The sequence below is a fragment of the Trichoderma camerunense genome (genome assembly GCF_050948025.1).
Source record: "Trichoderma camerunense strain CBS 138272 chromosome Unknown V8C40scaffold_2, whole genome shotgun sequence".
Lineage (NCBI taxonomy): Eukaryota > Fungi > Ascomycota > Sordariomycetes > Hypocreales > Hypocreaceae > Trichoderma > Trichoderma camerunense.
In genome coordinates, this window is record NW_028145368.1 from 1,191,557 (window position 1) to 1,205,628 (window position 14,072).

General features: G+C 51.0%; 2 protein-coding genes across 2 annotated transcripts; both read right to left on the reverse strand.

Moving 5' to 3' along the window:
* Positions 1–1,092: 1,092 nt before the first annotated feature.
* V8C40DRAFT_95366 (quinon protein alcohol dehydrogenase-like superfamily) lies at positions 1,093–4,127 on the reverse strand. The gene is made up of 2 exons (XM_083223656.1): positions 2,546–4,127; positions 1,093–2,441 (listed from the first exon to the last, which is right to left on the reverse strand). The coding sequence occupies exons 1-2, from the start codon at positions 3,701–3,703 to the stop codon at positions 1,305–1,307; spliced, it is 2,295 nt and encodes a 764-aa protein (XP_083077797.1). The 5' UTR covers positions 3,704–4,127; the 3' UTR covers positions 1,093–1,304.
* A 6,774-nt stretch (positions 4,128–10,901) lies between these two features.
* Positions 10,902–13,888, reverse strand: V8C40DRAFT_95382 (threonine--tRNA ligase THS1). Its single transcript, XM_083223657.1, has 7 exons — positions 13,682–13,888; positions 13,519–13,600; positions 13,235–13,450; positions 13,017–13,152; positions 12,686–12,953; positions 11,385–12,621; positions 10,902–11,292 (listed from the first exon to the last, which is right to left on the reverse strand). Exons 1-7 carry the CDS (start codon positions 13,802–13,804, stop codon positions 11,138–11,140), a joined length of 2,217 nt encoding a protein of 738 aa, XP_083077798.1. The 5' UTR covers positions 13,805–13,888; the 3' UTR covers positions 10,902–11,137.
* Positions 13,889–14,072: the final 184 nt, after the last annotated feature.

Sequence of the window (14,072 nt, forward strand, 5' to 3'; positions counted from 1 at the left end):
CGCCTGAATGTTGTGCCACAACAATATAAGCACGAGGGTTAACACAGCATAATACGATTTCCGACACCTTATTGTGCAACGCTCAGACCTTTGTCCCCTGATAATCACCACACCGACAATTAAAGTAATGTACATAATTGAATGTCACGAGCAACACAAAATACTTTAGTGTAACCACACGAAAAAACAAAGGTTTTGTCTTCCTAACATAATTGTACGACGCCCTAAAAATAAGAAGGATATACATACACACATGAACATAGCACCAACGCCCACTTTTGCACCGCCAAAACAAGAACGAGCTTGCTAGAGTAAACGGTTCAAAGCAAATTTTCATCCTATGTATAAAAAGAAAAAAAAAAGAAATCCTACTGTGCCTCGGTATTTTTTCCATCCTTTGAAATTTTTGTTTTCGTTCCAGCCTAGAAAAGCTACAAGATCCTGACCTTGAAAAAAAAAAATCCTTATCGCGAACCAACCCCCCTTGTCCTGTAACCGAACATATAAAAAAACGGCTATGGGAATTGAGGGGAAAAAAAAGTAATTTTTTTTCTCATGCAAAAAAAAAAAAAAAAAGGTAGAGGAAAAAATGATGGAGATGAAGAAGAAAAGTAGAAAAAAAAATGATGGCTTATATCCCTTACAATGTGTCCTCGTGTATTTGACCAAGTACATACCCAGAAGAAGAACAGGGGAGAAAGTGAAGAAAAGAGCAAGAGAATAGCAAATGCCATAGTAATGCAGTTTTGACCAAGTAGGTAGGCAAGGCTTGATACCCTACAACTCAATGTTTTTTTTTCCTTCTCACTCTTCTTTTTCTCACTCTTTTTTTTTTCAAAGGGTGTTTTCCGGCTTCTCAGAAGCGGCTCTTTAAAGTTCATCGCAGTGCACTATGCAGCAAGAGTAAAAATTGGCGAGAATCCAACATGAAAACGATGCTCATAAGTCCCTTAAACAATATCGGCAAAGGACAGGAAGAAGAAACAGAAGACAAAAAGAGGCCAAGGTATGTTCCAAACTCAAAGTAACAGACGACGTATGCTTGAAAGAGCAAAGGCGTAAGATACAATCTCCGGAACTGCAAGTATGAGGCAGAATAATGATGGAGCCTGAATGAAGTAAAAAGTGCAAAAAGGTTAAACGAAGAGATCATCAATGGCATAGAGAGAAGAAAAGAGGACAAAGTATGTACAGGCCAAAAAAGGGGAGCTCGAATGAGAATGCAAGAGGAGGCTAACAGACAAGAAGAAAGGAATATGCATATAGAATCGTAACTTCATGACGGTTGGATTGCAAAGTGTTGCTTAAAACACACCCGGGCCGTCCAGGTACATTGGCGGCCGGCGCCGTAGTATAAAATCCCATTGAGTTGAAGAGTTGTCGTCGATTTTCGTGATCCGTTGCAAGCCTCCCGTGAGAGGCTCGTCAACTCCAAAGCTGCAACGCTCGAACTGCAGCAGGCCGCCGCGGTGGGCGTCGCAGCAGAGAACGTTCAGGTCCTGTCCGTCATTGGTGAATGCCACGCCTCCAATCTCACCGAATACGTCAATGACCTGCTTGGAGCGGAACGTCTTGGCGTCAATCAGGTTGATGAAGTCGGCCTCTTCTGCTGCGGCAAGGAGAGATCGGCCGCTGCCTGATGGAGAGAAGCGCAAGTTTCTGACGCCGGCCATCTCCGTCGCTATCGTGCAGACTGGGGTGCTAACGCCATTGGCATTGCGCCAGTAGCGGGCGTCCCAGATCTTGACGGTCTTGTCCTGGAAACCAGTGGCGACGTGGTAGCCATTGTCCGACCAGTCACAGGCAAACCCGTAATCACGGTGCCCGCCAAGCTGTTGTAGGATCTCGCCCGTCTCCGCATTGGTGATCAAAACGTTCAGGTCGTCGCCTACAACAACTCTCAGTCGACCGTCTGGCGACATGGCCGAGCAGTTGAGGGCAAAGGGATATGTGAATTTGGCGGTATACTTTTCCGTCTGAAGGTCCAGGAGGCGGAAGCCCTGATCATTGCTTGCAATGGCGGCGGCAGGACTGTCAGACCTCCTGGGCTTGTAGATCTTGATGTGGTTGGTAATCCCGCTAACGTCGTTGGATATCTGTCCCTCCGAGTAGCTCTTCTTATCCTCGGCAGTCAATGACTGCAGGAAGTAGTCGCCATTGAAGGTGCCGGCCATTAAGACACCGCAGCCGGCATCAAGGGTTGATATGGCTGGAGCCGCCATTCCAGCAAAAGCACGCAGATTCATCGCTAGGCTCGTCTTTTTCGTTGCGGTGTTGAGCATGTTGATGCCTTGCACGCTGGGATAGTATGCATGCGTCCGGCCGGGACAAGCAAGCACGCTCCGAAGCTGGAAATGGGCGAGGCTAATATCTCGCCGGACATCCATTCTCCTGAACCTGAAAAAGCTGTCGGTGGCGGGAAGGGCGACCTCTGACGAAACCTATTCACTCTTGGTTAAGAAGGAGTTCCTGGAACAAACATGAAAGAAGGGCAGTTATTTTTGCTTTGGTGTAAAGCAGATTGACAAGGCCCTGTGTGACTTACGTGAATATCAGAACCCGGCCTGTTGACGTAGTTCTTGTATGTATATCGACGGATCTCCCTAGCGGCACTGCGCGTCGTGTTCATACTGTCCCAATCCAGACCTTGTATGTCACAGCCATCTCCGCGCAGATCAGAGTAGTACACGCGCTCTACTCCGCTGGTAGCCTGCTTCAGCACTCTGCGGATGCCGGGCCGCGGTAGCTTATGGCCCGACTGCAGGACGTTGCCGTATGCCCAATAGCGCAGGAAGTCGATCAAGCCGTAGTTTTCGGACCCCAGGATGCTGGGGTTCGGGTTGCTCATGTGAACGGGAGGGAAAGGGTCCATCAGCAGCTCTTCTTCCTCCTCGTCAAGGGAAAGTTCGTCGTCGGCCACTGTAGGTTGCTGTGCCAAGTATTGGGCGGCTTGGTCGGCGAGTTCTTGTGAGAATGCGCCTTGTATTGGTGCTGGCCCTCCTCCTCCTCCTTGTTGCAAGTATTGGAGTAGGGACGGTAACGAGTGGTTTCCGCCGGGTTGCACATGGTGTGGTGGCACAGGGTGTCCGTGTTGGTGTACGTAATTGTTCAGCATCGCCTCGTCTTCCTCGTCGTCGTCGTCGTCGTCGTCGTCGTCGTCGTACTCTTCACCGTCTTCCTCCCTCTCCATGTCTTCCTCGTCGTCTATCAGGTCGTCGTCGGGATAAAAATGTCCATTGGGTGCCACAGCGCCACTGTCACTATCGCTCATATCTTGGTCGGGAGCTGCTTGTGCGGGAGGGTAATGATAACTTTGGGTGGTGTAAGAATGCGGGTAAGGATGTCCCCAGTATGTGGTTGTGTACTGGATTTGTGGTTGTGGTTGTGGCTGGGGATGATATTCCACGTTCCCGTTGCCGCTATCAGCTCCATCGTCGGGGGCAGGTGTCATGACCTCCTCATCGCCGTAGGCCTCGCCTTGGTCATAGCCGTGGTGCTCGTCGTGGTGGCCGTGCTGGTCGTAGTACATTTTGGTGGTGTTGTTGCTCTCCGAGGCATAAAAGGCCGCATCCTGCGCCTGGTGTTGGCCCCAATTCTCGTCGTGCCTGTGCTCCGAGCCGTGGTGGTGGTAGTCGTGCTGGTCGGGGATATTGTCGTTGAGCAGTTGGCGATCTGGCGGCAGTGAGAACGACCCGGGTCGCATGACTGTCAGCGACGACAAGGCTCTGGGCCTGGTGCTACGGGATTGCGGCAGCACACGCGCGCAACCGGTTGCGTCCCGAGCTGTGCCTTGTCCGGCTTCGAATTCTGATGCCGGTACCTAGCCCTGGCCTTGTTTCTTTTCCCCTGGCAGACGGAAATGCAGACTCAGGCAAGGGGGTCGTTGCCGCTTCTCTTCCTTTTTCCTGCCTTGATTTTTTGGCGCAACGGTCCAAGCTGTCGGAAGCACTATTCTCTTCCAGCCTCGTTGACAAGGCCCTTTGATACGTCGGGTATTTTGCGACAGGACCTTGTCCCTGTTGTGCTGGGTCTTTGTCGATGTCTCGCCTTGATCGAGGCTGCAGATCCCTGAGGCCTTCGAGTGGGCGGTGGTATCGCTTTGTATACCGCCTGTCTGTCACTGTCGTTCAGCCGTAGGTATCCCGTCCGTCGTTTTGGCTTGACTCGCCCGCGCACTAGCCTCTGGGGGAGCTTCTTTTTAGCTGCGTGCTCCTAGCCTCCACCGCACAACAGCCGCAGCCTCAGCTAAGAGGGTACCGTAGCGGTATGGCAGAGGTGAAATGGGAGGGTTATAGCGTCCGGCACGCGCGCGTGGGGTCCGAATGACTCCAAGGACGGGTAGGCGAGAATGCTACTATTTAGCTCCCTTCGACACCGCCGGTGGGGTTCCGATTGTCGCCTGTGGTGATGCTGGATTCGGATTCGGCAGCGGAACAGTTAGTCGGCTTGGAAGGATTGACTGTGCCTTGACAAGGGCACAGGGCGTGGCGGTAGCGGTGATGGGCGACTGTGACGCTGACGGCGACGATGCCGATGACAATGAATTGCAGTGATGGAGGCGGGTGGATGTGATGCTGTGAATGTCTGTCGTGCTTTGTTGTCGATGCCCTGCTATTGCTGGGCAGAGGTTGCGGATGGGAAAAAAAGTCGGTGGTGGTATGAAGAGAGAGAGGTAAGTCTGAGGACCCTCGGCAAGGCGCAGGGTTGTGGACGACTGCCAACTTTAATACCGTCTGCCGCGTGTAATGTAATAAATGAAGAAAAGAGGTGTGTGATGGATAACAAATCGTTCTGGTGCGAGTCAAGCCCCCTCCCCTCCCCCAGGCTTTTGTATTCCTTGGCTCGGCCTCTTTTGTTCCTCTTTTCCCTGTTACTTGATCGACGACCTGGAGACAAAATAAAAAAAGAAACTCTCGCAGTCTCGAGCTACGTAGGGCTGACGCCGACGGCTGGCAAACGAGACGCTGCTCGCCGACTCGATGGCAATCAAATCAGTCAAGGCGGCCAACGGGCTGTGAGGAGGCGTCTGTGGGTGATTGGATTAGCGCCGGTTGGGTGTCGCGAGAATTAATTTGCAGGAGAGAAAACATCCATCAGAATCAGACACATCATATGTGCGGTTTTGCTGATGAGGACATTCTCCGAGCGATGCTAAAATCGGCGCCAAAAACGGGCTGGGGTTTTATGTGGTGATTAATACCTGCACTGGGCCGCCAGCCTCGAGGTTTCCGTGTACCTCCAGTCGTTACGGGCCGAAAGTACAGTGACATGGGAGCAACAAAGGTGATGCACCACACGCAGCAAAATTACCGAGCTGCTTTTGGGGACGATCCCGTTCATTCAATGTCTGTCTGGGCCCCGAAAACGCACGCCATAACACCCTGTAAACGCTGTGCATGGACGTGCTTGTCTGCTGGGCCAGGGGGAGAGACGCCGCCTGTAGTGACCAGGGGGGTTGGATTTCAATCACAGCGAGTGCAAGCAAGTACATGTACTCAATACACGCTGTAACCCGTAGAGAATACAGCACGTACAGCTGCACCTACAGTACTCCGTACAGCAGAGACAGCCCGCGCTCCTTTGATTTGCACGTGCGAACCCCAGTGCCTCAGCAGACGGGCCTTTTTTGGGCGTTACACAGCAGCCGGACGCGCCCACGGCATTGGTCCAAGCGGCGAGTGGCGCTGAGTTGCAGCTGCGCAGGTGATGGGGTGGTGATGGATGATACTGGCCGAAGTTACAGTTTGACGGGGGGGCATTTCTGGTGGCGTAAAGAAGCGTCGGATATCGCTAGAAATGAAATCAATCCTCGTGTGATGGAACAGGTACTGTACTCGTACATCCGTGATGCTACGGACCAGTTCAGTTACGAGCAGAGACCTCCAGCACAAGTACAACTGACAAGCCCGGACGGCGCTTTGCCCGCTCCCGGGTGTCCACCGCCCGCTGCGGGTGCAAGTACAAGTACACGCGCGGCGTTGTATCTTGCTGCCGGATAGCGCTTCCCATGTTCCTAGCCCCGTCGTCGGTGCCAAAAAAACGCAAATCCGACCACGATGAGATGAGACAGACGAGACCAGACAGAAAAGACAAACAGGAAAAAAAGGTCCCCTCAATTTCCCCGTTGCGGGCTCCCTTACCAAAATCTCATCCATCACCCGCCCTCTCGACATCTCATCTCTCACATTTCTGGCCGTCTTTTCTTTCCCCTTCCATCTTTTGTCCCTTTCTATCATAAAACGCTTGTGACACGACATGGCCAGCAAGTTGTTCTGTTTTATTAGTCTCCGCGAACAAAATTACCGCATGTACTGGATACAAAGTATTGGATGTTCCAGGTCCCCATTTTGCTGTGGCCGGGATCACCTTGATAAAAATCGAATGGCTGCTCACTCGCCTGCTCCGTGCATTGTTTGATTGCTGCCGTCACTGGCTACATGTACCTGGGCTGTATCAATGCAAACAATTGAGCGAGCAGGCAAATCCCTTGGACGAGCAGAGCCACATGACGGCAACTGCAAGAATTAAAAAGAAAAGACTAAGAATTAAAATTTAGAAATAAAAATAAACCAAACAAAAGTACGGGGTATACCAACCTAACTGCTACCAACATGAATACACGCTTGTGCAGCCAGACAACCAGAGATCCATCCCCTGGCGCCTCCCAGGTATCGGTACATGCCCCAATGCTCGTCACCGCCCGAGGCTTCTCGAGTTAGGCCATGATGCAGCTCACATACATTTAGACAAGACACAGCCTGTGGGAATATCCAGCACTGCGGGAATATGTATGACAGCCACTCCACGCCCACGCTCATGTCCGGCTCTGTGTCTCGTCTTGTCGCTCTTGTACGCGTCTGGTAAGGCCTTGGCCTGCGAAGTCCTGCATCTGGCGTGTTAGCGCCCTGCCACGTCCGTACCGCCCATCTTCGAATGCTGCATCGCCTCTCAGCCTCGGCCGTCGAACAATCAAACTATCCAAAGTCCGAGTACGAAAGGATGGCACAAAGCAAGCCTTCTTGTCTCTTGTCTCTTGTCTCATCCAGCTTCTCCATCCAACCAGCATCTGCCGCCTGATTCCTCCTTTTTCTCTCCGAAGCCATTGCATCACATCACATCTAAATAAAACAGAAAAAAGTTGTTGGGCTTCACTGCAGCTGCATGCCGTGATATCACAAGCCATGCTGCCTCAACTCAACTTCCATCGGCCGTCCAGCTGAGAGGGTCCGCTCGCCATCCTGGCCATAAGGGGTGCCACCTTGCAGCCCTGCCCGCATACAGGATCCAATTTTTCCTTCACCGGTCGCGCTGTAGTTTGTGATAGATGACCTATGGCCTGTGTCGGTTTCGGCCCCCCCAAAGGAAAAAAAAAAAAAAGCCCCTCTGCCAGCCCGTCCCCATCATCACCAACATGCCGCCTGGCCTCTGCTCTTTCTGGCCATTCACCCCTCCCTGGAGAGAACGAAAAACAAGTTGAACAAGCCATGATTTCCCCCTGGCTGCTGCAGCCACCACTGTACTTCACACGTACTCCGTACACGTACTCTGTACTCCGTGCTCCCACAGCAGATATCATATCATATCACGGCCTCACTCATGTTGACAACCGCTCAGTCTACCTACTTAGTACTCGCCTCATAGATAGAGTATTTGGTGGCCCTAGCGCTCGACTTCTCCGCGTGCCCAGTGGACACTAACTTTGCATGGTAACTCGTAGTCGCACATCAACCCGTTGCCATTGGTGCGTGCTTGTGACACTCCGTATAGGCGGACGGACGGTAAGCCGCTTTGCTACCATTGGCAATCATCCAGACGATAATAGGTACTTGGCAATAAGTCCATTTGATATCAAATGACATGAACGGAACACCAAAAAAGCGATATGCGATACGGAGCTGTACTCCGCAGGTAGATTAGGATGGACTGCTCTTCTTACCCAGTAGCAGACAGTACCCTGGTCAGCAGCTGAAGCAGCACCGTCAAAGCATACTGACGTTATAAACACTGCACTAAACCAAACTATATCACAAATCTTTATTTCATTTTCTCGTCTTCTTGCCTCTTTCTTCCTCTCTTCTCGCCGCCTTCATGCACTCAAGTTGCCCGGCTAATAAGTAACAAAAAGCAGCAGCAAAAAAACCCCGTGCCCCCCGAAGCGGAGCTGTGCCATCTCCGGCCAAAGGCTAAAAGACGTCTCCCCAAACAAACGTATATATTGCCTGTTTAGAGCGCCTCCATCAATGCATCGCAAGCCTAGCCAGTATACGGCAACGCCGCAATCAGATCATACCAGGTACCTACATGACAGGTACAGTAACATGGGCCTTGCCCGCTTCTCCCCAAGGGCCCAGTTCCCAGTCCCCCCGTCCGTCCCAGTCCCGGCTTTTCGCGTACCCACGGTTGCATTGCCTTGGGAGCATGTGGGATGATGGGCTGCTGCATCAGTTTTGGTTGGCGTTCTCTGTCTGTGCGTCTCTGTCTGTCTGTCTGTCTCTTTTCTTCTTTCTCTGTCTATCTCATTTCTTCTTTCTCTTTCCTTTGGTCCATGACATGGCTGGCCCCTACATATGACCAGACGCGGGAGTCTGCATGAGGGCATCAAGCTCACCCATGTCATCATCCAAGGCTCATACACACACACTTTTTTTTCGTTCTCGTCTTTTCCCCCCATTCCGGGACCAAATTCCCAAAACGTAATACGATAATAAAACTACTACAAGATAGATAGAAGCGACAACTCACTTGGGTGTGGGATGAGCATATCTCAAGCCAAACGGCCGCCAGAAACCACCGTTTGAAACCCCCCTACGAGGGCGCTTTCGCTCCTCGGGCTTATTTCGCGCTCCGTAATCCGTAATCAGTCCCGTCTTTCGCTTGTCTTTTTCTCTTTTTTCTAAAACATCCTCCGAACCAACAACAGCTAAAAACAATAAGGTCGAGCTACTAGTAGTGATCGTCCTTTCTATCATAAATCCTTTTGCTCTGGTTTCTCCGCGGATAATTATCGAGCAAATGAAAGCTTCCTCGTAAATTAGTCACGCTCCTCACTTCCTAATACAGCTTCCAAAGGAATATTTTAAAATAAGATCTACAGTATTATTGTAGAGCATGTAACCAAACCTTTCACTCTATCTGCTATTTACTGTTACACTACGGAGTACTATACCTACCTACCTTTAAAGAAAGCGGATGGCTTCCTTTCTTTACAAATCCAAAGCCATTGCGGCCTTTTTCCCGCCCCAAACCACGGAGAACGTTCCCTAAACAAGAAAGCCATTTTTTACAGAGGTTGTCCTTGTCCTTGTATTTTCGTCCCGCATATGTGACACATCACGCCGGCATGAACATCTTTTCTTCTCTCTTTCTGCTCTCTGTGCTCTCATCTCTCATCTCTGCCTCACTTCTTCTCCGTAGCGCATCTCACCTCGCCGAATTATCCACTTTCTCCAGAACACGCGAAGGTCCGCGGGAGAAAAAGCCCCGAACAAGGCAGACTTACCTACCAAAAGAAAAAAAGAACAAATAAGAAATAACAAAAGAGAGGTGTCATCAATTCAGGAATCAAACTGCCCTCCCACGCTTCGGAGTAATAACACACACACCCCTGCCCTACCCTACCTTACAATACCTACTCGTACATCTTTGCCCTTCTCTGCACATTGTACGCCTCCAGTCGAATCAATCAGATCAAACCAAATTACCCAAAAAGCGTTCTCTAGTAATACCGGCAAACCACGCCCCCCCCTCGAGTTTCCTCGTCGGAAGGGGGGAACGAAAATGCTACCTTACCCTTTTACACACTCTTTCTTGTCACCACCCTGCACTGCTCTGTATGATGAATATGTACGTCGATACCAAAACGGACAACTGCTGCTCACAGGTTCCATATCCATTGCACAGCTAGAAAAAAAAAAGAGCTTCACACCAAACGGACCGCCTCATCCCGTTCCCGCCCGCCCGTTTCTGTCACGTCCGCTAGTTATCCCCTTGCACTAGATATTCCCGTCCGGAATATACTTTCAATAGTCTCTCTCTCCGTGTGTAGCATTAAATCTCAGTAGCTGGCATTCCTCGAGAAAATCTTCCAAACCTGCAAAAAACAGCAGCATCGTATCTCCCTAGCGTTTACAAAAAAGACTGCCGTTTTTTTTTCTCCTTCATACAAATTCAAGTCAGACGGAGGACTTCCCCCCCCCCCCCCCCCCTCTTCCCTTTAACCCCCAAACTGACATCTCACATTATCCGCGCTTTTTGTCCTATCAACGCGCAACGTGCGGATTCCGCGCCCTTTTATTTTATTTCATTTGTGAGATTTTACCCAAAAGGGGGGGAGGGAAGAGAGGGACGCCCGTGCAAATAAAACACTCCCATATATCTAGCCCGTGCAAATAAAACATACACTCCCAAATACCTAGTAGTCTGCCTTACCCTGTGACACAAACCAACCACTTACACTTACCGAGCGAAGCTGCACGCCGGTGACGCAGGTGTTATAAAATTGCTCGGACCCGGAATTGACGACTCACACGCAATCAGCGAGCGGTGCGGCTTACATGTAGCCCAAAAAGGATGATAGGCCAAACAAAAAAAGAGAAAACAAATGGCGATGAGATCAAATAGGGGGCGTGCCTTTACCAAAAGCTGCTGCTGCTTCGTACTCGCCATAGGCAGAGCAGCCCGGCAGGATAGCCATAAATGCCCAACCGGGCTTCCCTTTTGCACCAATCTTGCAGCATCACGCGACTCAGCAAATCTTTCTCAGGCTCGTCTTTCATTTGTCCATTCATATACTACCAACTGGCTCTAATGCTTCAACGTTTGGCCCCCACTGCTTGTAGTCTGCTGCTTGACTGGACGCCATAACTTTCCCGCATGTTGATGTAATCGTACTCGTATAAGGTAGTTTATTCCTTCTAATAGTACTAAGATAGTAGATAGGTAGACTCTGCACAGTGCTCGAGAACAAACAGTGGTATTCATTTTTCATTTTTCATTTTTTTGCTCTTTTCTTTTCGCGGTTTGCTTGTAGCCACGTGTGCATGCAAAAGGCCATGCATATACTCCGTACTGCTCTGACGACATCATCGTATCTCCTGCAACCCCCACGCTCGCTCACATTCCGTGCCCAACGATTCACTTAGATTTTGTTGACAAGTCTTCTCTCTCCTTTCAGAGCCAGCAGCTTCTCTAGTGCCTCATCCACAGGAATCAGCGCTCCCTTGTTCTGTGTGCTCTGGTCGTCTCTGTTTCGGATGTTGACGGTGCGTGAGGAGGCCTCTTCGGCTCCGACGACTAAAAGAAGAAGTTCGAGTTAGTAAGTGGTTCACGTATTCCGAATCATCCCATATCTATATCTGTGCCGATAAGGGTTTGTGTGTGCTTACCAAAGATGAAGTTGTATTGCTTCAGCTGGCCCGTGCGGATCTTCTTCTGGAAGGTGTCGCTGCTCAGGTCAACGTCAATGTAGATGCCCTTCTCCTGGAACGTCTGCTGAAGCTCCTTGGCGTAGTCGTTTACAGCAGGCATCACAGGAACGACCAGGACCTGGCGAGGGCTCAGCCAGAAAGGCCACTTGCCGGCGAAGTGCTCTGTAAGGATACCAAACATTCGCTCGAAGCTGCCCAGCACGGCTCTGTGGATCATGACGGGTCGGGCGTAGCCAACAGGCAGCTCGGGGTCGTTGCTGTCCTGGTTGGCACTGCTCTCGTCCTTGGCGGCAACGTAACGCAGCTTGAATCGCTGGGGCAGGTTAAAGTCGAGCTGGATTGTGCCGCACTGGTGCTCTCGTCGCAGAGCATCGTACACGGTAATGTCAATCTTGGGGCCGTAGAAAGCACCGTCACCAGGATTCTCCTCCCACTTGGAGTCAATCTTCTCTGTAAAGTTGTCCAAAGCCTCCTTGAGCTTGCTCTCAGCCATGTCCCAGACGGCAATGTCACCGATATACTTCTCTGGTCGAGTCGACAACTTCAGCTTGAAGGAGAAGCCAAACAGGCCGTAGACAGCGTACAGGAAGTCAAAGGCTCCCACAATCTCGTCACGAATCTGGTCGACTGTGCAGAAGATGTGAGCATCATCCTGCTGGAAGCGGCGCACACGGGTAAGTCCGGTGAGGGCACCAGAAAACTCGTTTCGGTGAAGAACACCAAAATCAGCCATCCTCCATGGCAGATCCTTGTAAGTGACATCTGAGTGGGCAAAGATTCTACAGTGGCCAGGGCAGTTCATGGGCTTCAGGCCATATGTCTCCTTCTCAACCTCAAAGGTGAACATGTTCTCGGCGTAGTGTCCCCAGTGACCGGATGTCTTCCACAGGTCAGACTTGTAAACGTTGGGGCTGATGACTTCGTCGAATGCCCTCTTCTTGTACTCGCCGCGGATCAGTTCCATCAAAGCATTGTAGATTCTTGTGCCGTGGGGCAAGAAGAATGTAGAACCGGGTGAAACCTCGTCGAAGAAGAAGAGCTTCTGCTCCAGACCAATCTTTCGGTGGTTGCGCTTGGCTGCTTCCTCAAGGAATGTCTTGTACTCCTCGAGTTGCTTCTTGTCGGGGAATGAGACACCAGAAATTCGCTGGACGGACTCGTTGGAGCTGTTGCCGAGCCAGTATGCGGCAGAGTTCTAACGGCATAGTTAGCAAATCGTGAATCCGAACAGCCGATTACTGAACTGGCAAAAATCTCACCTTGAGAACTGAAAAGGCCTTGATGTTTCCAGTGGTGGGGACGTGAGGACCTCTGCAAAGATCGATGAGAGGACCGCATCGGTAGACTGTACTTGTGGTGCCGTCGGGAACACGCTGGTTGATGAAGTACTCCTTGTATTTGCTGTAGTTGAACATTTCAAGGAGCTCGTCCTTGGTCATCTCCAGACGCTCAAAAGGCTGCTTCTCCTTGATGATGGAGGCAGCCAGCGTCTCCAGGGCCTTCTTGTCTTCCTCCTGAACGACTTGGCTAGAGGGAGCGGTTAGTATACTTGCTTGCATGTTTCCAGGGACCCAAAGGAAGGTTTCTTACCCCTCCATGTTGGCCATATCGTAGTAGAATCCGGGAGGGTCGGTGGTAGGGGGACCGTTGCAGAGGTAGCAACCGAATCGCTTCTCAGCAGCCTCACCGAGAACGTGGGCTGAAGAGTGCCAGAAGACTTTCTTGCCTATCCCACCAGATCAGTCAGCGCCATACAATTCTACCTCAAACCCCCAGAACAATTGATGGAATTTCTCGTCGCAACGTACCCTCTTCGTGCTCAAAGTCAATCAACTCAAGCTTGCAGCTCTTCTCAAGGGGTCGTGTAAGATCCCAGAGCTCGCCGTCAACCATGGAGATGACGGTGCGCTCGAACAGGGACTTGGAAATGCCCCTGGCAATGGCTCCAGGAGTGGTCTCCCAAGCGGTACCCTTCTCCTCCTTGCCATTGGGCATGGAAATGGTGATTTCCTCGCGAGGCTTGGCTGCAAGGACACATTCGTTAGCACCTCCTCCAAATATACATGACAGCGAATCCTGTGCGAAAACGAACCAGCAATCTCGGCGTCGCGCTTGGCCTTGATCTTGTCGAAAATGGCGATACGGTGTTGAATGAATTCTGGGAGAACCGGCAGCTGCAATGACAACATCTATATCAGCACGAATTGTCTTTGCAAAAACGGGAAGTTGTCGAGTCGAATCGAGTTCCAACAAACCTCGAGTGAAGCCTTTCCACCACCGGCCTTCTTCTCCTTGGGCTGCTTCGCGGGCCGTGAAGGCAGGCTTTGGGCGGGAGCGCCCTCGGCCGCCTTGGGGGCGTCAACTTGCTCGGAAGACATTGCGATATTCCTCTCTCGTTGCGAAAAGGCGTTGAAGAAAGCTGCTGTTTGGCCTTTCGAATGGAGGGGCAGGAATACCCTTAGTTTAGTACTTTATCGTTAGGCGCGAGGTGGGGTTGGACTCACAATCAAAGTTGCACGCGGGAGATCCTCGGACTCTTTTTTAGCCAGGGGGCTACTGAGTCAAAGGGCAGTGTAAATGCAGCCCCTACTACCTTCTACTACGGATTACCAACAACATCCGACATTCGCAGTCTATTTTAATTTT